This window comes from Gallinula chloropus, assembly GCF_964237585.1.
Source record: "Gallinula chloropus genome assembly, chromosome: Z".
Lineage (NCBI taxonomy): Eukaryota > Metazoa > Chordata > Aves > Gruiformes > Rallidae > Gallinula > Gallinula chloropus.
The window spans coordinates 2,047,463-2,070,980 of record NC_140089.1 but is presented as its reverse complement, the minus strand read 5'-3'; the positions used below and the strand labels follow the sequence as shown (position 1 = coordinate 2,070,980).

The 23,518-nt window shown below is 38.4% G+C and overlaps 1 protein-coding gene across 1 annotated transcript in view; it reads right to left on the bottom strand.

Annotated features, from left to right (window-relative positions):
• The window catches only part of KIAA0825, a gene marked incomplete at both ends in the record, with an annotated part of 220,325 nt that overhangs the window by 119,077 nt on the left and 77,730 nt on the right, over positions 1-23,518 (bottom strand). Inside the window, 5 exons of the mRNA XM_084278315.1 lie at positions 2,164-2,319; positions 7,152-7,308; positions 11,308-11,716; positions 13,361-13,594; positions 15,292-15,480. Coding sequence (XP_084134441.1) covers positions 2,164-2,319; positions 7,152-7,308; positions 11,308-11,716; positions 13,361-13,594; positions 15,292-15,480 — 1,145 coding nt within the window. The remainder of the gene's footprint in view (positions 1-2,163; positions 2,320-7,151; positions 7,309-11,307; positions 11,717-13,360; positions 13,595-15,291; positions 15,481-23,518) is intronic.

Genomic DNA, 23,518 nt, shown 5'->3' with positions numbered 1-23,518 from the left:
ATTTATTTTAAGAAATCCTCTACCGAGGAAGCTTACGAGCGTGTCTACACTGCATGGCATAAACATGGTCTTACATTGTTATTATATATATTCTAATATTTTAAATAGAATCATGTAATGCATTCTCTGCTGACAGCTAAGCCAGCTCTCTGGACTAACAAGGAGCGCTGCCATACACATTCCAATTGCCCCTTCTGTGAGAAATGTTTTAAAAAGCAATACAAAATTAACTCATTGACAAGGTAAGTTGTGAAACCAGTAGCTCATTGGGACTTAGAATTTATAAAGGGATAAAATGTTAGTAGATGTATTAAAACCCATCTAGTCACAATAGATTTAAAGAAAATCAAGAATTTAATTATAGATATAAACTCCTAAGCTTTACGGCTGTTACCAACCAGGAGGAAATGAATTTAAAGAGTATATCCTTTGAGAAGAAGAATTGTTCTTTGAAAGCGCTCTGGCATCTTCTACAGGCATTCTCAGAATGGTTTGGGTTGGAAGGGGCCTTAAAGACCATCTAGTTCCAGCCCCCACTCATAATAATCTACATGGGAAACTAGACACTGGGATAGACAGACCACTGTTTCGCAGACAGTCCCACACCTCTACATGAATGTGTGGTTGTCTGGTAAAGGGAACTAAATTATTTAATAACGTTATTAAGCTCAGGAAACAAATCTGTCATTGTCAACAACAGGGTTGGCACATGGTACTTTAAGTTTCATGACCTACTCTTCCCCCCCCCCCCTTGATTTTAAGATACTTTTCCATATTCAGGTACAAGACTTCATGCCAAAAGTTTACAAAATTCAAAGCAATTTAACATGAACTATCCCTTGTCATCTGTTGATTAATAGAGCCTGTAAACCTGCTGTGCAGCAGAATTGTGCCCTGAGTTGTCAGTACTTGAAGGTCTTATTTTACCACACTATTAATGAATTGAGAATTGAGGCATGGCAAACTATTTTCTGAATTTCAAATTGAAGAGATTCTTCAGCCCCTAAAATTCTATCAATTTAAGATACAGAAGAAAGAAAGGAAGAAAGGGCAGAAAGGATGGGGAAGAAAGGACAAGGAGAGGAAAGGAAAGGACAGGACAGGGAAGAAAGAAGGTACTTTTAAAACATATTCCTATGTATTAAGAAGCATTCTGGAATTCATATTAATAGTCTTTCTCGGGATATTAAGACTTCTATTGCAACATGACAATGATTAAGCATTCATTAAATGAGGAAGAAACCCAAACCAAACAACAAAGAAATATTTTACAGCTATATATTTAGTGAAACAGTCCAAAATGCTCAAAACTGGAAAAGGGGATTATTTAAAAGCAGAGTCGTATTGAAAAAGAATGGCTTTCTACCACAAGTTTATAAAGTGAATTTGTAATGAATGCCATTTCTTTTTAAATATCTGAAATTGAGGACTAGATTAAAACTTGGAGATGAGAGATTAGGAAGACCTGAGAAATGATGGTGTGAGATTATTTTCTTATGTGTCCAAGTGCTATTTTGTACAATGTGTACCTCACATGGTACCCTGGCAGAGATTTAGGCACCAAGTTCTATTTTCTTTAGCTGTCAGGGCACTAATTTCTGTAAGTAAACGACAACCCTTTACACATCACTAACATGCCTTGATGAGACAAAGAAATGGATGCTTTCTCTTTCTGTGTGCTGCTTCCTCACTGCTTCTTCTTACTGTTTCACTACATCTCTGTATTTCACAAGCTTTCTTTACCTTAGCTTTCAACATTGCTGTGAAAGCCTCATCAAGAAGATTCTAATTGTTTTCCCATGACTTTTTGAAGGAATAAGACCAGCCTTAGGTACTGTTACACAGAGGTAACAAATGTCATTGCTGCTCATGGGCTCTCCTTCACTTTACTGAGTTAACACAGGAAGTGTAAGTAAATGCAAATTGCTCTTACATGTAAGAATTCTGATAAAAGAGAAGGACAATAATGGCTTTTTGAACATCGTGCTCTTGTAGAGGGTGCCCTCATTAGATTCCCAAGTAATAATATTCCTCTGCACTTCATCAAGTCTGAATGCACATAATTAATTCCATTTTCATAATTTTGGTCTCTCCTAACCGTGATCATAAGAAGACTGACACGTAAAAATTGTGTGATAACCGAGGTTTCAGATCTTCACAAACCTGATTGAACACCTTTGCACAAGACCGCCTGTACACCTCGAAAGGGTTGAAGACGGGCTGCTCTTCTTTGCCCTGGAGTGTCAAAGGCTGGCACTGGCTGGAGGCAACACCACCTTCAGAAGAATTCTCACAAGACAGCTGCTCTTTCAAATACTCCTTTTAGAAGAAAAGACAACCACAAAACAGCGTATGCCACCTAGTTTTCCACGTGAATTTAGCCTAAATTTCAAGCGTAACTTTACCATGTGCTTGACAGAAATTCCTTACATTAGAGATTACTCTTTCACAAAACAGAAAGCTTTTTAAAAGCAAAACTGTTCTACAGCAAACAAAAATAACCTCCAGGAACACCCCTCCAACTGAAGCAAATCAGAATAATCTAAGCTTTTGTTTTGAAATTGTAATCAAATTATGTGTATCAGTTCTCATTTAATATGCATATATATGTTAGGTTCATGTGGAAGTGAAAAACACATTGCAACAGCTCGTAGAAAGCATTCATGATGGCTACTGTATGATTTATTTTACATGTTGAGAGTATACACGAATCCTTGGAGTTATTTTTTGGGTATCACTAAATAGTTACTACACGTCTATAAATCAATTGTTTGATGAACACATTCAAAACAGTTGTTTAGACACAGGAAATAAATATTCTCCTACTCTTCAAAGCTATTTTTAATTGTTTAAGCATTCAAAGACTAGAAGTCATTTATGATTTACATGGTAATTTTAGAAACTATACTGCAACAGACGCATGATTATTTTGGCCACAATCTTTTTCTGTTTTCACTTCTTAAACTACTATGTAAATAAATCATCATTGCATGCCAATAAAGTGTTTTGATTAAATAGAAGCGTTTTAGGAAGAGCTAGATAATGAAACACTTACAGATCTATTTGCTGGAAGGACTACTGTGATTAAACAGTTTATTGTTATTAAAATGAAGTCAGCAAGGATGGGACTGCTGTAACATTGAGCAAGTACTCAAGGTGAGTCTTCATTAAGGTGGGTACTACCCAGTTTCAGTACTACTGAGATGATAAAAGATTTCAGATGCAGGTGAGGGAACGTGTAAAATACCTGCCAAGGTACCCTGTGCTCCTCAGTGGGTCTTTCTAAGAGAGTAATTTCATCATCAGCTTAAAATGATCCAACTGTGGCCTGGCCTGAAAGGCACCGAGTTCCCTCCCAATCCACACAGACTGTGTGGCTGTTTCTCCCTCGTGCTGGCACTAGCATATGTTGTGAAATCAGCCAGAAAAAGAGAAAGGTTTCACAGCCAGATAAACAAGCCACACGGTTTCCTTCTACCAGTACAAAGTGGGGGTGGGGGTGGGGGCCAGGAGTGGGAAAGCACAAGGGCGAGAGGAAGAGCAGGACTGCTTCTCCATGAGGGTTGCAGCCAATTGTCAGGACTGCTTAAGACAATCACAAAATCGTCCAAATGTATTTGGGGGGGTGGAGGGGTGGGGGGGAGAAGAAAAAAAGAAAAAAAAAAAGAAGTCAGACCTCTTTTGCTTTAAGACAACAGTGTGATCCAGCTGTGAAAACACCCAGAGCTTCTTATTTTCTCAGGCTACAGAAACATCTGGGGTTTTTCTACCATTCATTGGTGACTTTGTGCCATAACAAAGATGTAAAAGTCACAGTGAAGGGGGCTATTTGAAAGCCACCTCTGCACATTTACCACCCTCTTGTAAGCATACTGCCTCCCACAAAAAGGCTTTCAAAAACCTGCACCCATCCCTCTGGGTGTCACAGAGACAGCAGTAGCAGATGCTGTTCCTACAAGAACTTGGGAGAGGGACTGGTCACCACAGAGTACATTTAAATACATTTAAGAGATGACCTGTAAAGGTCCATCCCTTCCAACCTAAAGCATCCTATGATTCTGCTCTATTTTATCACGTTGGTAATGACCTGTGTAAAGCTGCTACCTGACACAAGGACATGCCCCTGCTCAACAACACAGTATTGACCCAAGGTTTGTCCTGTCCTAACAGACAACAAGCTGATGGTTTTCTTTCCACTGGGGAAAGTCTGCAAGAACCCAGCTGCTTCTGCCAGTGTGAGGTGCTGAGGTAAATCCATGGGTCCATCAAAGAGCAACGTATGTCTGCTCAAGGTTGCTGCAGTTTTATCATGAAGAGGGAATGAGGAATTCCCACATCCAGCCTTTAGAGACGGAGGGCATGGACTGCAGATACAGCACATATCCACTCTTGAGGTTGGCTAAGCAGCTAGCTGAGGGTGGTGAGGCACAGGCTGCCCAGAGAGGCTGTGGAAGCCCCATCTCTGGAGGTGTTCAAGGCTGAGTTGGATGGGGCTTTGGGCACCCTGGTCTGGTGTGGGTGTCCCTGCCCATGGCAGGGGGTGTGGAACTAGATGGGCTTTGAGGTCCCTTCCAACCCAAAGCATTCTATCATTCTATGCTGTAGAGATACTGGAAATCAGTGTCCATGTTTGGTAGGGTTTTGAGTGATTTACAGCTCAGCTTCCAGCACGGGCATTCTTCTGTCTTTGGAATATTGTGGATTTATGTTTTGACAAAGGGACTTAATCAATGATGCTAATGCTAAATGAATGCTTTAGTATAGTACATATTGTAGACCCTGAAAGGTCCGTGTTTCAAATATATGAAAATAAAGAGAAATGACATCACATTTAAAAACATGTGAGCTATATCCACTCTATCAAAGGCTGGGCATGAAACCAAGCAGACAGAATATTATTGAGCCTGACAGCTCAGGAGAGTTGGTTTCTCTTTGGTAGTCATTAGTCAAAAATGCTTTTTAAAATTATTATTTTTTTCAATAGATACATGAAGGACTACAGGCTGTTTTGACTTCCACAGTACCTATTATAGATCTTTATAACATCACAGGTCTATTTCCAAGAAACTATATCCCTTTTCCCCTGCTCTTCTAAGGAAAATTGAGGACAACAATTTTCTGTCTCATCATTTTGTTCTTTATTCACACACAATCATTAAGTGGTGTAGCAGAAAGATCTCCAAACTAATTTTAAGAACATGATCCCTCGATAGTCCAAGGAGTCTCCAAACAAAAGGATGGACCTTTGAACAGATAATCAAGTCTATTTCTTGGTAGTCAGGTACATTAAACATAATCTAAGTTATGAAAAATAATATTGAAAATTGCATTACCATAATACCGTGCTAAGCATTAAAGTGTTTTGTAATGGCTTCAAAGGCAATTTGAAGGAACATGGTTAAAATCCCTCAGCGAGTCAAGCTGGTCAGGATTTTTTTCTTCTTCTTCTTCTCTTTCTTAAAAACAAGACAGTTTTTTCCGCTGAGAAATGTTCTATATTTAACAAAGCTCCTGCTAGCTGTAGGAATTCAAGGAGAGACACCTGGGATGTGGTAAGTCAGTCTAAAGTCCCCCTTCCACCTAATTCTCTCAGCCTCTTACCTCCTATTGGAGCTGCTCCACTTTGTATAAATAACCAAATACTCGCAGGAGTCGGATGTTGGATCAGGGTCTCCAGAACCCAGCACGGACTTTCTACCCCTTCCACTAGAGTACGATTCTATTTTTGAACCCTAGAAGTTACAGCATGGATTTTTACAGCCATTTCTATGAGGAGAAACAACTCCAACGGGGAAAAGGAGAGAGAGTTCCATGCAGGTGGCTGATGCTGAGCAGTTTGTGGGAGATGCAGACTCAATTCCCTTTGAGCCTGTGTGTCTTGTCCCCTCAGTGGCTGCCCTCACTGCTGGATGATACACTATTTTCGGAGGTCTTGCTCATCATCTTTTCCTCACTCCCGTTACACTTTTGAGTAATCCTGAATGTGCTTCAGGTGAAAAGGTTTTGTTTGAACTGCGTTACAGTAATAATTTTCACTTCACTTCCTGAACCGTTTAATTGTTTGAGATGAAACTTGAAAAGATTCTGTATTGTATTAATATTAGGTTGCCATCTCTACATGCATGCTTACATTGCTTCTCAAGCCTCCAAACGCAGATGTATAAAGGTTGATTTTAAGCCTGTATTTAGGAATTAAACAGTTGATCTGATTTTCAGAAGCACAGTGCCAGCTCTGAGCTGCTCTTGGTTGCCATCACACAAGCACAACTGCCCGATTGGGGTTGGGTTTGGGGTTTTTTCCTTCTTTTTTGGATATTTTTTTTAAAGAAAAATCTTGGTCTGTGTTATTTTGCATTTTATTATAAATGCAAGAAAATTATAAATTTTATTATAAATCTCCACAGCACCTGCTTATGCATTCAAGGAATAGTAATTTAGCAATTGGAGCTAATAAACAGAGCTTTCTTAATTAAGCCGTGTAGGTCTGTGTTATCACACGATTTAAATAAACCAGTGCTTATTTCAGTGCATGAAATCACAATGCTGTTGGTAACTCGGGGCAGCTTGGTACTGCCTTGGAAATAAGGAGATAATCCTTTCACACTGCCCAAATTCCATGCCGCAGCAAGCAAAAAATCTGAATTTCTTTGCTGTAATTTCCAAAGCACTTCAGCCCTACGACGCAGAGTTATCTGGATTAAGTAAGGTTTTTCACGTGGCTGCATTTACTTCCCCGCTACAGCCCCGTAGGGTTTGTTTGTTTGTTAAATTAGGAGAACTGATTTACCACGTTTAATTTTACTTTCTGCAACACTCAATTTTTCAGTGCCCTTGCTAATTATTTTTTGGGGAGGTTGTTTTTGAAAAAAACTGTCCTCAAACTCCTAAGATGCACCTACAATATGAATCCGAAGGAAATTTATGAACTGTTTAAGTACATAAATAAAAATCTAGGCTGTTTCCCATAAAGTAATCTCTTCTGCACAAATGCAGAAGAGCCTAAACCGAATGGATTCCATTACAAGACAATATAGGATTTCATATTGACTTTAAGGAGCATTATCACCTCCTTGACTAACCCTTAGCTGCCAGCAGACGCTGCCTCAGGCCAGTACACACCTAATTGCTCGGTAAAAAGGCCGTTTCCCTACCTCATTGAGCCGGATGATGTGATAAATTTGCCTCAGGTACTCGCTGCCACCTGGTTTGTGGCAGATATCCAGGACCATCATGTTTATTTTCTGCTCAGTGAGTCCAAGCGCAATACCTCCTTCCTCTGCCGTCGCACCTTCTACGGGGACTGAGGCACTAGAATATTGAAACAGATGCGAATATTCTTAAATTTCTATTAATACATTGATTTTTCAGAACACGAAACCAGCTATAAATACACGTTAAAAAAAAAACCACCCCCAAAATGCATGTTAAACCCCCCCAAACGTTTGGCTTGCACAAATAACACTGCGCATACATCTCTGACGCCTTGACACAAACACATGGTAAATGCTAAATGACTTCTTTTTATTACAGCAATGTTAATGATTTTAATCTGCGAGATGAACACGTAAAACATCCCTTGCTTTAAGGACATGCAAGGAGCAAATATTTTTTTATTTTATTTTCTGCCGGAGAAGTATCTTTGCTACGAGGAATGGCATTTGCATTCGATCTTTTGTACATTTTTTCTGTGCCTGTCGCTTCACATATTAAAGCCTAATTAACATGTCAGAAAGGTAGCCATTACTCTAAGTATAGGTTAGAAGTTTTAAATTGAAGTCTTTTTCTTCCCACTGGGATGATGGTAACCATTTCGAAGGTACCTATTTGCCACTTGTTGCACTTTTTGCCCTGTACTGTTCCTTCTATTATTTTTTAAAAATTTCCTTTCCTTTTCTTAAAAGTATTTGTGTGAAGCTGCTGGAAAAAAAATAATCTGAAAAAAGCAGAAATGACTCGAAAAACCTTGAGTTCATAACTCTGACCACTGTCAGACTGCTCTCTGCTTGCAAACACAACCCACCAGCTCTGGGCTTGGTAGTGTACATTGGGAAAGCATTAAGAAAAGAAAAGAAAAAAAAGGACTAAAACTAAATCTTTTCCTCAAATATTACAGCTGCAACACAGAGAGACATATGCTGGTACCTCAACACAAACGTGTCGAGAACTTGAAAGACCAACAGAATATATTATACCCTCCGCAGTCATTTCTGGCTTCATTTAAAATCTATCAAAGAAGAAACCTGAGGTTAAAAAGCAATATTTTTAAATTTTAATTTTTACTTTTTAGAATTAAACCCCCCAAAAAAGGTCAGTCAGCTGCATGATGCTGCTTGCTGTTGAAAGTTAGCCCTGCTGAAAGTTGCTGTGTGTGACCCGCCGCTCACTTTAAACGCTCCACAGCTGCTGGGCATTACCGCTGGTATTGCTTCCACATGCGGCTTCAGCACGTCCAACAGAGCAAATAGTTTCAAAATACAAACTATAATTTTGTTCTTTGCTGAGTGGAAGTAAGTGATACTCTGTTATTACGATGCGTTTTACAGAAAAGCTTCGAAGAGATTGATCTCTGAAATTAAGGCACACGTAAGGCCGGTCTTTGGATGCCACACGTAGGCGCAGCCTGAATTTCTCGTCAAACTTCTTTAGCGACTTGACATTGAAAAAGTTGAGGACCTCTGACAAAGGAGTGTATCAGTGTCAGCGCCCAAATTGTATCCTTTCCTGTCCGTCACTGTGCAGGTGAAGCAGATGATTGGATTCAGTCAGTGCTATGATTAATGAGTTCCTCTCTGGATTCGGGACTGCCTATCAATCATGTCATTAGGAGAAATGTGCCCTGAAAGAGGCAGACCTCAGCCAAGGAATAACTGCATTCATCTTAATCTGTATATGCACCCAGCCAGCCAAGTCAGGGTCACCATGATGAAAAACAATAATCTTCAACTCGACAAATTACTTTGCAAAGAACAGACATTTCTTTTCTTCTCGGGGCGTGTGTTCTTCAGAATCCAACGTGACTGTTTACAGCGCTGGTGCTGCTGTAAAGTGAAGGTTATTTTAATGAATAGTAACGCTCCCAGGCAGTACACAAGACAGGCAATGCACACAATGGCCACCTCTGAACCCTTCACCGAGGATTTCTTTGTTTGGTTTGTGGTGGTGTGGGTTTTTTTTTTATATAGTTTTCCTAAAAACTAAGTTAAATGTGTATCCCACGATGGAAGAATTTGTATAACATTTTGACTTTTTATGTCCTGGTAACAATGATATAACAGAAAAATCAAGCAAGACTTTGGCTCATACAGATCTCTCACTCTTCAGAGATGTTCCCAGAACTGCATGGGTGAAACCCAAATACATCTCTGGATGCTATTGTTTTTATTTGCTTCCATACACTGTATCTATTCAACAACAAAAGGTCTACAAATATTACTTACTAATAACAATTTGTATATATATGCATATGCATATATTTGCCATCAAAATACTTTAATTATCAAAGGGTTACAGAGAACATAATTTTACATGGACTTTGATTTTTCTAACGTAACCATTCCCATTTAAAAAACAAACCCAAAACTCACCAAAAAACCACCATGTAAACATCACAGGTCTCCTTGAAGATCTGCTTTTATTTCAGTGATTACATGACCATTACTTATTTTAACTGATAGTTGAACTTCAGCTTCAACATAGCAGTATTATAATTCTCATTTTTAACATGTTATCTCTACTATGCATCCCTCAGCTACTTATTGGCTATTTTTTCCCTCCCCAGAAACTGACTCATGGTATTTGAACATGAAATGGAAAAATAAGTGTTATGCTAGAGTCCTGTTGCAGAAATCCCACTGAGAGTCAGGGGACCCTGTTCCACTACTGCACCGTATAACTACTCACTTGGAGAGAAAGACGCATTCTGCAGTTTCTTAAGCTTAAAATTAGGAGCTGTATTCACAAACTAGTTCTCACTTTGGCTGACACCACACACATACAGAAAGCCTTTTCCCACACTCATTTCCCGCTGCCTGATACCTGATGGATAATATAGTATTCTTCTGGTATGTCAGAAAAAGAGAGCAGTATATTGATTTTAAATTCTCAGCTTCAGAAGAAGCACAAACACTAAAGTTTTAGGGTTTAGATGCTATCCACTGTATTGTTTCACCCTGCATTTGCATTTTTTAAGAAATACCTATTCTCCCAGTGACATCAGAAGCTGTATTATGGAAGCATTCTGTTAAGCATCAATTTACACATTATCATTATGGGCTTTTTTCCTTGGACTCTTTCTGTCACCGGCATCTGGCTTCAATCTTTTAATCACTGGATTAGAGCTTGTAAATTAGTATTAAATGGAAATCTAACGATTACAAAGGTCAATGTGAATGAGCATTCCTGTTATGCGATTACTGCTTAGTGCTACTCACATTAGACTACTCAAAGAAAGAGCATACTGTCCCTTAAAGCACTGCATGAAAGTCTGTTCAATAGTATCAGTGATTCCAACCTATGATTGTGATATTTGTACTTGCTTATATGGATAATTACTGTCAGGACAGCAATGACTCCAACCTTCAAGAATATTCATTGAAAAAAGGCAATTTTACTTTCAGTAGTCAAAATATTAAGTCACAAAACTCCAAGACATCTAATATTGGAAAGCTGGTGAATAGGATTGTTACAGAATGGTACACGACTTCAACAGTAAAACAGGACTAGGAGCACATTGACATGTACACAACTCCTTGAAAAATCTTTATAAGGATTTAAAACACTCAGACCTTAATGTCAAATCAGCAGGGAAGGTTGATGCTTCCTCAGAAAGGCACAGCAGGGTACTGTCCTTGTCCTGTTTTGATATATCCTACTTGCCCTCAGGGTTTGTTATGTTTTAAAATGAAGTATGCTTACTTTTTAATCACAGACTAACACTGAAGGCTTTCCATAGCCCCTCTTAATTTAATCACCATAGCAAAATTAATTTATAAATACATTGTGGTGCCTCCTAGTTGGTGTACCTGTTCACATTCTGAAAGATACACTGACTAAACCGACCACAAATATGAGATCTCTAAGCCACGCGAAGATACTGTTTAAATGAAACAATCATAGTTTACTGTTTCAACAGCCCAATGAAGTTGAAAAAAAAAAGACATAAAGCCATCAATATTAAGAACTAATCCATTTCATGAAAGATCACTGTTCATTTTTATTTTTTGTTAATTGAACGACAGCCATAAACATGCCATTAATCCAGTAAAGAACAAAAAAATCCCCAGCATTTGAAAAATGCTATGTTCTTACCAGTCTGTGCTCAATTTTCTTGCCTTCAGCAACTGGCTTTCAATCCAGTTTGGTCTTTGCTGTTCAATGCTTTGTATAACCTTCTGGGTCACTTGCTTAGGACCACTTTTCTGTTTTCCCATAATACTTTCCAAGCACACACGAACCAAACTGAGTTTTTCTTTGCTCCATCTGTCAAGTGTTGCACCTGTTAAAAGTTCTGCAGTATTTCCATCCTCAAATATCCGACATATAATTACAATCAAGTTCCAGACAAGCAGACCAGCTTTCTTCAATTCAGCAAAGTTTCTTGACATTTTTCTCTCAGCCAGAAAAAAGAAGTACTTAATTGGGGGAGGCAAACATGCAATCACTGTAGGTAACTTGCTGATTACAATAGATACCGCCTGAGCTGCAAGCCTTGTGAAGCCTTAAAAAAAGAAAGAAAAGAAGATATGATTAACATTAACATTCTAGTTCTATCACAGCTTGCTTCTGAATGTTGTATGATAATTTCTAACTTTCTTTTGTACTGAAAATGGGTAAAAAGCTGAAGTACTCAACACTGTAGCTTGACTTCTATTGTGCTTCCTCCACATAAATCCCACCAAATCTAAACAATAACATGAATTAAAAACAGAGAACCTAGAAAATTCAGAATTCAGGCTGTGAGTCTCTTAACAATTATCCCTGCTGTGCACGGTTATTACAGAATAAATGAAAAAGACAACACCCAGGTATCCTGAACAGCAAAGAAGTGGTCTCCAAAATTCTGCTGCAATGTTTTTTCAGCTTCACAAGCAAAGCATGGCACTACGTGTCTCAGGATTACATGCATTAACAATCCTTAGTTTTCCATCAAACTCTTTCTATGGTCAAACCTACAAAACTTAGTTGTATCTACTTTTATATAAGCGTGCACAGTGTAGGGCACTGCATTTTAAACATTCCAGATATTAAAAGTAGCTATAGAAGTAACTACAGAAAATATGCTGCTCAAAACCAACCATATCTAAGGTGATCCACCATGCAGAGCCAAGATTATTAAAAAAAATAAACCAAAACCCAAACATCCTGAGAAAACCCTTGACCCATTGCACTGTACTCTCAACATATTAAAAAAAAAACCAAGCCAAAAAACCTAAAAAGCTAGATCTGTTCTAGGTGTCACATAGCCAGTTTAATTTGCCACTATGTCTGAGCCTTACCTCTCCACTTGCATGGCAGTGCAGGCTTAGCCTAAAATAGCAAGTTCTAGACTCAAGTGAGATTGCAGTGAGCACACTGCTGCACAAATGTGCCTCAAGATGCTGCAGAGATGATATATCAGAAGGAATGGATTGATTCCCTGGCTTCCTCTACAATCTACATATTCAAAACTTCATGCCAGAATATACTACAGCGATACTACTGTTGGAACTAATTAGGTAACATTTTGATGGCATTAAATTTATGGTGAAATGTTTCCAAAAGTTAGCCTTTTGAAGTGGTGAAGACTTCAGGCACAGTAGACTATGAAAGTATAGACCAGAAATCAACTTCACAGTTGATTGCAAAACATTACATACATTATTTCTCTTTCTCCAGTTACTGATTCAACAGCCAAGCAGTAGCACACTCCATCACATTTACATAAAAGTGCTGGTTTGTAAAGTTGAGACAAATAAGGTGTTATGGTTTCAGTCAATATTGTGTATCTAAATCTCAACAGTTCTGACTGAAAGGGTGACAACTAAGAGAAGAAATATTTACAGACATAAAAACAAGAGCACAGACATTGTGGTTTACTCTACCATGAATCCCACCTTACTACTGCCAGGTGCTAAAAACATTTTCAGTACTATTTTTATCAGTACCACAGTAATGACTATTTTTAAAAGTCTGTGTATGCATGGCTGTAAACCTGAAGAAACAATAACTTACAAAACAACCCCAGAGGATGTTTGGGAATTGTTTAGTTGATTACCAAACTGCAACACTCACAAACTCTCAATTGTTCACTTTCAATATGTATTCATTAAAGGAGTAAAAGGCTTTTATGACAAATTTTAAAAAGAGTCTAAATTTCACCCACATTTCCCAGATTCTTTCCTCTTCATTTCCCGAGGAGTGTAATTCCATTCCTTTGGAACTGTTTTCAGTAAGCTTTCAGGAACTATTTGCTTGTGTTGGTAGGTTCCATAGTTTTCTGTTGCCTCCCATGAATGCATCAAAGAAATTATCTGCTTCACTATACCCTTGACTGAATTAATCAAAGTCAACTTCAAGCATCTGATAACCTCTGGCTCCGACTCACCACAACTGGAAACTTCAGAAGGAAGAATTATTAAATATTCAGTAACCATAGTCATTTGTGTAAATCTGTTTCAGAAAGAAGTGTTTCAGAATTCTTACAGAAACAAAAGTAAAAACATTGGGATTCATGATAACTTAGACCTGCTGGTCTGTTATAAATTAAAGAAAGAGTATCAAGCAAAACAACACAGCATCTTGTTCCACCTTAATATGTTACTGACAAATTAATTTATTTCCCTCATCCTTATTTCTCCATCAGCATACTTCTAAAAATTTAATTTAAGACTGATGCCTTCCTTTTTATAAGCAGTACATTTAATTACTCTTTAGACATTAGTGAGGCAAAGATATATACCTGGGGCTTTTTTAGTTTTCCATGTCTAGATAGCATTAATGGAGTTGTATTTATTAGATAACCAAAACATTGTAACAGAGAACAGCAAAGGAAAAAAAGATATTTTGGCAACAAAAACGCATACAAATAATAGTCATCAACAGAGACATAGCATGTTATCAGAGACTGCACGTTGAAAACAGACCATCCTAAAAACGGTTATTGACATTACAACAAGTATCAATCTTCTCCACATTCTTAATACCACAGAGAATTGCAGTTTCTACGTTGCAATATCGCAGCAGTTGTCAGGCAGAGTGATGCAGGATGCATCAGAGATGTCTTCTGACATGTTAGGTCCTTTGCCTTTGCTTTTTTTTTTTTTGTCTGTGCTTTGTGCTGATCTAAGTTTTCTTCTTTGCATGGCCTTTCTGGAAGGTTCCATACAACTTTTCTGTATTTTTCTTACTCCTACACTTTAGACTTCTACTTTTTGCAATCTCATTTTGTCCTGAGGAATACCTGAGTTCTTTCATCACCACTCTATTTTGTGAGATTCATAATTCTATTTCCTGTCTTATGTTATGTCCTTCCCTTCCTCCTCTCCCCTCTCCCCTCTCCCCTCTCCCCTCTCCCCTCTCCCCTCTCCCCTCTCCCCTCTCCCCTCTCCCCTCTCCCCTCTCCCCTCTCCCCTCTCCCCTCTCCCCTCTCCCCTCTCCCCTCTCCCCTCTCCCCTCTCCCCTCTCCCCTCTCCCCTCTCCCCTCTCCCCTCTCCCTCTCCCTCTCCCTCTCCCTCTCCCTCTCCCTCTCCCTCTCCCTCTCCCTCTCCTCACCTCTCCTCTCCTCTCTCCTGCATTTTTATCCATTGTTTCCTAGATAACCCTTCTAAACCTTCCCTCTTTACAGTGCTACTGAACTGTGGCTCCCCCTCACCATGGAAAACAAGAAGCCTGTCTGCCTGAAGGCAGCAGTCTCTACGTCCTTCGGACTATGTCACCTGTCCTTCCTTTTATTTTTCCATTCTCCATTAGTCATTTCTTACTTTTAAACTGTGGGAAATGACTGGAGCAATTAGATGCACGAAGGACCTGTATTGGTAGAGAGCTACAGAAACTATCCACTGCCAGCCTGGTGGTGAGACAGACACTAAGGACATCAGCATCCTAGCTTACCACACCACTCTGTGACCTTTCTTCAAAACTATCACAACTCCTACAGTGACCTGATTGCTCGATACACTCCCATTAGCCTGCAATTCTGAAGTAAGCCACCATCATTTAAGCTGATTTATTAAGGTAAAAATAATACGCACTGCATGTCTGAAAACTGACAAGGTTTAACATCAGATTTTAAATACTTATTAATAAATTAAGTACCTGTCATATTGTATAAGCAATTCCACAACTGCTCCTTTTCCATGTAAGCCTCGAAAGCAACGCCAAGAGACTTGGGTGATAAAGTACAGTAAGACAACACCGTGAAGAGTGTTTCAATCAGAGTAGACTGCTTGTTATTTATCTGTTCTAAGAGAGAACTTTGTTCATCGTGACTCGATACTTCATTCCCTTCAAAATAAACAAAACAAGATTACAAAAATATCCAAGTAATTCAAGTTCACTGTAATAGAAAGTATTAATCAAAACAAACCGCAAACTGCATCTGAATAACATTTCAAACAATAATAATACTTACAGATACTGGAGTCTGATCTTCCTCTGCACAATGATATTTGACTGTCTTATGGAATTAAATGTAGCCATTAAAAAAAAGACTCAAGCATATTTACAAACTATGGGATTTGGTTATTTAGTTCAAAATGCACTCAGTATATAATTGGTATTTGATTATTTACTAAATATTAATCAGAAGTAAATAGTACTACATCTGTAGAATCACAGTGAAAAATTGGTGGCTGCTTAACTCCTCTAATCGATCCATTAGTCACGTGAAGTAACAGAACTCTATTTAGTTATAGAAAAGAAAATAAAGTAGCAGCTGCACACTCCCTGAAACAACTTGCTTTTGGGTTTTTTTTGGTAGAAAATAGAATGGAGAAGAAATCAGCTCCTCAAAACAAAATCTCAGTCCTGGTAATATACATACACCTGTGATTTCTAAGATTATTCATTTGCACAGATTTGTGTTCACAACATGTGTTTCTAAATATTTTTCATAGTAATTATAAGACATTTCTGCCAGCTGAAGGACAATGCTGTGCTTAAACCTCTCTGTGAACCAACACAACTCAATGGCTTTGACTTGTGCTAATGTTAAAGACCACAGCTTCCAACATTATTTCTGGAATATGTTTTTGACATTAATCATCCTAACAAATGACCAGAGCCAGAACTAATTAAACTCAAATTTCTACTTTGCAAGACCCAAAGTTTCTGTAACACTAACCAAGTTACACTTGAAAATGTCATTGTGTTACGCCACTTTGGCTGTCCGTATCTTTAGCAACCTCTGCAGGAGAATGATGGGGTAGCCTAAATTTCTAGGCTGTGACTTTCTAGCAGTTCAACAAGCCTTTGAAATCTACCTGTGTGGTAAATAGCTGCTTTCTACCCAGCTCTGGATGACCTGAGAATCTTGTAAAATTCAAAAATCTCATCTCCTCCAAATTCCTACTTTCTAATTCACACATTATTGTAGACTATCAGTCTGGAGATAGATCAGATTTTTTTCCTATGAGTTGAGTAGGCTGGCAGATTTTGCTGAGACACCTCCAAATGCCAGGTATTATTGAGTAAAGAATCAAATGGATTCCACTAATTCACTCAAACTGGTGATATGTTGTGTAAGAACGAAGAAAGCAGAAAGAGCGGTTCAAAAAGGGAAACTCAGAAGTATTCAAACTGTGAAATGAAAATTTGAACTGAACTTTGGTTCTATTTGCTGAGGTTTTAAAGACTAAGCAAAATGCCTTTGCAGAACAAGATGGGAAGTTGCCTGGTTTAAAGGGGCTTAAGACTTCAAAATAAGCCTAACTTGGCTTTCTGATCGTTGTTCATGGAAATTCTGAGTCACAAGTCATTAATAACTTTTCTAAATCAACTTAGTGCCAATTTCGTACCAATAAATGCAGATAAATGGAAGGAAGTATAAAAGAATTCTGCAGGGGGTCATACATATATCTTTTTGTAACTAGTGCATGATACAAGTCCTGTGCTTCTAAGCAAAGATCTTCAGGAATCCACTGGGAGACGATTCTGAGGATAAATGCAAAAAGATATGTAGGCTTTCATCAGCTTTTTCTTCTTTTACCCTGAAGTAAACGTTGCCTTTTTTATAAGAATATCTGACCCTTCAAAGCTTAAGTTGAAATGCAACATCCTTGAGTTTTCTGTCTGATAAGCTGGCATGGATAATGTCAGCTGGTTGAAATGTTTAGCTACTCGATCAGTATAGCTGGTTAAATATTATGAATTAGGAGTCTAGAGGAAGATATGTAGATTTCTCTTGCCTTAGAATTTTTCTTTAACGTTTATTAGCTCACCTGTCATAACATTAAATATTCATCTTAGTTTGAACTCCAATGCAGCCTTCTTGTTAATCATCACGTAAGAACAGTATTTATATGATAGGCATCATACTTATTGCCCACTGATGCTTCCCTCTCTATATCTCTTTTTTTCCACTCACTGCATTTGTATATCAAAAGCTAATCTGTGAAGGGAATCTAAAGCTCCGACAGGTAGCTCAAAAGAGGTGCTTCTTTTTCATTTTAGCAGGAATTACATCCAGACACAAATAGGGCTATACACTTATACTAGGTGTGTGTTAAAGAAAATCTGCTATTTGTTGTCCCCACATAGCACAATGTGCTCCTTATGCATAGAGGATGGTGGAATAAATAAAAAATATATATATTATTAATGTTATTAATAAATCTCTTTACAAGAAAATCGTGTATCTAGTGAATAGCAGCTATGCCTTAACCAGTCACAATGAATCATTCTTCCTGTGACACAATAATGCACTTAACCTCTTGGGATAGTACCATGTATTTTAGAAACATCTTCAGAGAGGCAGACTTAGAAATGTAATTTATCCATATTTCTTCCTTACTGATAGAAATACCTCCCAGTAACTTGCTGACATTATCACACTCAATCCAGCTCTTATCTGCTACTGGTTTAGCCATGAAATGAATCTTACTGAATTTAGAAAATCTTCTGTTATTGACTCTAGAATTCTTCCCTAGTGAATCCTCACAAGACAGACAAGCTATAAACACTTATGCTGTCTTTTTTTTTTTTTTGACCAAAAGAGGCAGTCAAAATTCAAATTTCTACATGCTGCTTCATTTAGGAAGAGGCACTGAAGATGGAGCAAGTCATTTCTGATACAGTTCCTTTATTTGCCAGGAACATAAAAGTTCTGCTTCCTTTATAGTTTAAATCACAGCAGCTGATGAGAATATAACGAATGCAAAAAGGCTGTATTTTACTTGTGTCTAGAACCAAATCTTTCAACATGCACTCTGCACTACTTGCTCCCCTGAACTGTATTCTCAGTGCTGCTTCTGTCACTGGGCTTTCTTGGGTCCTTTATCTCTGCTGTTCTGGTAGAACATTGTCTCTCACAGAGCTGTTCCTCTCCAGTGAAATCATTCTCCAGTCAGACTTGACAGCTAGAATCCACTGTAACTTTGAATATAACTTGATTTTGGCAGATAGTCTATTATTTTAGTTTTTATTTCAAAGAAGAAATTTCATATCACATTAGTTCTATCATGAATGAAATGCAGGTCTTAACTACAATTTCAACTTTCTAAAACCCAAATAATAATATCCCCTGTGAATCCTATGAATCCTAAATTTATGACCACTAAAAAGCTTAATACAAGGCAAAGACTTTAACAAACTTTTTATCATCTGCCCAGAAATTAACATATCAGCAAACTACTCTCATGCCTGTATATTTATAACTGACCAATCCTATAGTATTTTACTCTCACTAAACTCCCTTTAGAAATTTTTTTCTCCCTAAACATTTTTTTCACCTACCTGAGAAGAAATTTCCATTAACAAATCTTAGGGTTAACAACTTCTGTGAAATCTATCTTACCTGGGTCAAATGGAAAGATCATAACTATCAGAATCCCTCCATCACTGATCCCATGGGACACTGTGCTGGACTCATGGAATTCTTGTAGGCAAAATTTGATGAGGCAATACTGAATCTACTCCTGCGGCAACAATATCTCCTTTGTGTTACCCCACTTATTGGGATCAATACTGAACAAGTTTCTCTCTTATAATGCATCCAGTGTAGAGCTCTATTGTAGCAAGAGGTTCCTACCAGAAAGGACTAGGTCTTTCCAAATAGCCATATGACACAGTCACAGAGACTATCACAAATATATCACAGAGGCTAACTGCACACTTTGTCAAGAGAAGGTATGTGATTCTCAGCAGGGCTCTATTACAGTCCAAATGGAAATTCCTATTCAATATTTCATAGAATCATAGAATCATAGAATGGTCTGGGTTGGAAGGGACCCCAAGGATCATAGAGCTCCAAACCCCCTGCCACAAAGACTCCATACAAATCTGTTTACTGTCTTCCCTAGCTTACTACTGGAAAGTCATCAAAAGGAATAGGATATCTGATTAAAGTTTCTTCTCTAATGATCTTCCAGCTAGAAGTACATCAAGCCAGTAAACACATCTACCATTTTACCACACTGGTTATGCAGGTATGGTATGCAGTAAGTTTACTGGAGATGCTATTTTTAGGATAATTTTCTAATTTTTTTATGTTAGGCTACCACAATACAGAATCACAGAACGTTAGGAATTGAAAGGGACTTTGAAAGCTCATCTAGTCCAACCCTCTGCCACAGCAGGATCACCCAGACTAAATCCCACAGGAACACATCCAGGATCATGGGGTTCTGAATGTCTCCAGAGAAGGAGACTCTACAACCTCTCTGGGCAGCCTGTCCCAGGGCTCCATCACCCTCACAGTGAAAAACATTCTCCTTATATTCACATGGAATTTCTTCTGCCTCCTTTTCTTGACTTCATTCCCATTGGGATGCTCTGATCTTGAGCTTGGAAGAAGGGTTCCTTGAATACGGATGAACTATCTTGGGCCCCTTTTCCTTCCAGTACCCTGTCCCATGGGATTTCCCCCAGTAATTTCTTGAAGAGGCCAAAGTTGGCCCTGCTGAAGTCCAGGGTTGCAGTCCTACTTGATATTCTCTTCGTACCACATAAGATCTTGAACTCCACCATCTCATGGCCATTGCAGCCATGTCTACCCTCAACCTTCACCTCTTCAACCAGTCCCACCTTGTTAGTAAGTACAAGATCCAGCAATGCTCCTCTCCTAGTAGGCTCATCTGACATTTGCTTTAGGAGGTTATTGTCAATGCACTGGAGGAACCTCCTGAGCTGTGAGCAGCTGGCTGTGCCAGCCTTCCAGATAATATCTGTGTAGTTAAAATCCCCCATAAGTACCAGGGCCTGTGATTGTGAGGCTACTATCAGCTGCCTGTAGAAGGCCTCATCAACTTCCTCTTCTTGATTAGGTGGCCTATAATAGACACCCACAACAGTATCATCTATGCTAGCCTGTCCTTTAAGTCTCACCCACAAACTCTCATTCCTCATCCACCCATGGGCAACACTCAATACACTCTCAATGTAACTCAATACAGTTTGCTGTTGTGATGAAGGTAGGAAAACTTCCAGCTTTTCTGGAGTCTGTCCTCACAAGCCTCATTCCAGATGGTTCACAAATGTTTGAAGGAGAGCACTATTCCTGCACAAGTGTCTAAGTTCTTCTAAGAGACTTACTTGTGCTCTCCCGATGAGAACAGTGTTAGAGATTAGCCCCAAAATTTTTTGAAAACATGTTCAGGACTATATATATTTCTCCAAAACCGTGTGTGGTTGAACCATGAGACTAGAATGGTTTCTAATGTTTCCAGTTGTTTGGTAGACTGTATCTCAGGATCATTAAATCCAAAGACTTAAGTACAGAAATAATGACCTTCAAGTATTCGAAACAGAACTTTTGTTGCACAGATTTAGCCAATACCAGGAGTTTTTAATGGAGCCAGTAGTTTATTTGGGGAACATGCACTTTCTTTTACAGTAACTCTCCACTGTCACTAAAAGTTCTGATTCCTAAGTGAAGTCAGTTGGTAAAGATATCACCTTTCACTGGTTTTTTTAGGCTAACTTAAGACAAAATAATTTCTATTTAAATTTCTATTCCTAAAAATTAATTTAATGACATGTAATTAAAAGTTAATTAGTGCTTAAAGTTTACCTTAGAATGCCACATTATACACTGTGGCAGTTAAAGAGCTGCTTCACAAGGGACAAAGAATTAAGAGTGGTGGAAAGAAAGACGTTTCCATCTTAGAAATACATTTTCAAGTAATTTCTTTTGACAGAAATACGGTTTATAATAGCACAGCCTTAGAAAACTCCTCATATCTATTAGGATCTAGAGAGTTGGCTGACCCTGCACCACAGAGTTTTATTTTCTCACTGGAAATCCTCCCTTCCCCACTTTGCTATGTGTGCAAGGTAAATGATCTCTTTTTTGAAGCAACTCACATTTCTTTGGGTCCAATTTCAGATTTGCAGCCTTAAACTTATCACAGAATATTTGCAAATGTTGCTATCAGTTCTTATTTCAAGGCTTTAGCGGGGACAGGGATATCATCTAGGTTTAACTGTACAGGCCACACAATACCCTCTTCCATTAGTTGCTCAAATGTGCACTGCACAAGCCAAAAGCATCAGGTGAAGTTGCCAGAGGCCTTATCCTGCTGTGAAAGTAGTTTTCTTCCAGGTTATCTCCACATGCCAGTATTACCTTCAAAGTCGTGAGCAGCACATGAAATTAAATCTCTCTAACAGGTGGAGTCTCCTGTATTTCTTGTAACAAATAAGAACTGTATTTCATTTTTTTTTAAAGGAATTGCTATTGTCCTGAAGCCACACCAAATCACCTCCCCTCCACGAGACCCTTTTTTTAAGGGGGTGTGATGGCAGGTGGTGTGGAAAACAGCCCGGGCTCACCTGTGCTGCCTGAGAAACATTGCTCTTCCTTTTGTACCTCATTAACTTGGGGCTACCAACTCTTCTCCTCAATGAAAAGTGTATATGAGGCCCACGATCTGACTGAAGGCCTCCAATGTGCCTTGTTGATGATTTCTCAGCGACTTCCTCACCTGCTGTTGGTAAATGGTGAGGTGTCTGCACACTGGCAAGGTTCCCTTTGGTATTAATCTCGTGTTGAGGCAACGCAATTCAAAAAAATCTATTGCTTTTTGCTTTAGTATGCAAAGAGTAAGTCCTGGCTCCTGGAAATCAAGGCTCTCAAATGAAAAGTCAGAGACTGCTCTGCTGGCATGCTATGCAATTAGAGCTATTCTAGCAGAAAATCTCAGAGTTCACTTTCACCCTTCCCATTTTCACATCAGCATCTGCTGGATTCAATAACTCACGTCATGCAAGCACCACTTTCTTTATTCCTCTGTTACTTGGTGCTTGTAAAAATAATCCATTTCTGTTTCATAAAGAAATTCTGGTTAAAAGATTCACCAAGAAAATTGCAAAACAGTTTGTTTTGTCAGAAAATTAACTTGGTACCAACAGCCTTCCTTACATCTCTCTGCAAAAGTATGGCAAACACCCTAGACCCTTCACCCATTCAAGAACACGTCTGAGAAGAAATTTTATGAATGTTGGACCTACATAAAAAAACTCTTGGATTATATCAGACTGTAATTTAATCCACCTAGGTTATTTAGACTTCAAGTTATAGGGGTGCAAAATACAAAGACAATTTTTCAACTATTGCTTCTAAAGGTGCCTTTCAGCCAGTGACCATATTCACTGGAGACAAATCAGTGGTTCAGTTTGGGTATCCTGATTTATTCTCCTTAGTATTTTTGATGTGATAACTTCATATTTGAGAACATTTTGCTTTTTATGTACATTTCATTCATCATATTGCACCAAAAAATGACAAAAGTCCATATCTTGTGATCTCACTGTCCATACATATATGGAGTTTCAATAGCTTCCACAAACACTTTCCTTTTACGTAACAGCCCACATAATAAAACAAAATAAATTAGCTCATATTTAGCATCAGAAAGCTGCTACATAGGAGAAGCAATAAAGATGACAGTGATTTTATAAGACAATTAACCCTACTGAAATTAATTTAGAGGATATGGTTTATCACAGGTTTCAACTTTATCTAAAGTGAAAGTTTGTTCATACCAATATTGTACTTACATTAATGAAGTCTGTGTAAATAGCACATTTTCTAATTCAAAGTAGCATACATTTCCCTGAAGCTCAAGAGGCTGGTCAGGCAACAGATTAATATATTCTGTCACTTAATACCTGTGATAATTAAAGCAGCTAGTAAATTCAACACAGGATAGCTCTAGGGTTAAGAATATGATCCTGATCAAACATTTGTCAGTCTTTGTAAAAGATGACAGGTATTTGAACAGGCAAGTGGATGCCGTGCATCTCTCAATAGGATGCATGACAGAAGTGGAAGTTGTACCCCTGACAAATGTTAGGCTACTTTAAAATAAGAGAACCAAGTTGTCTC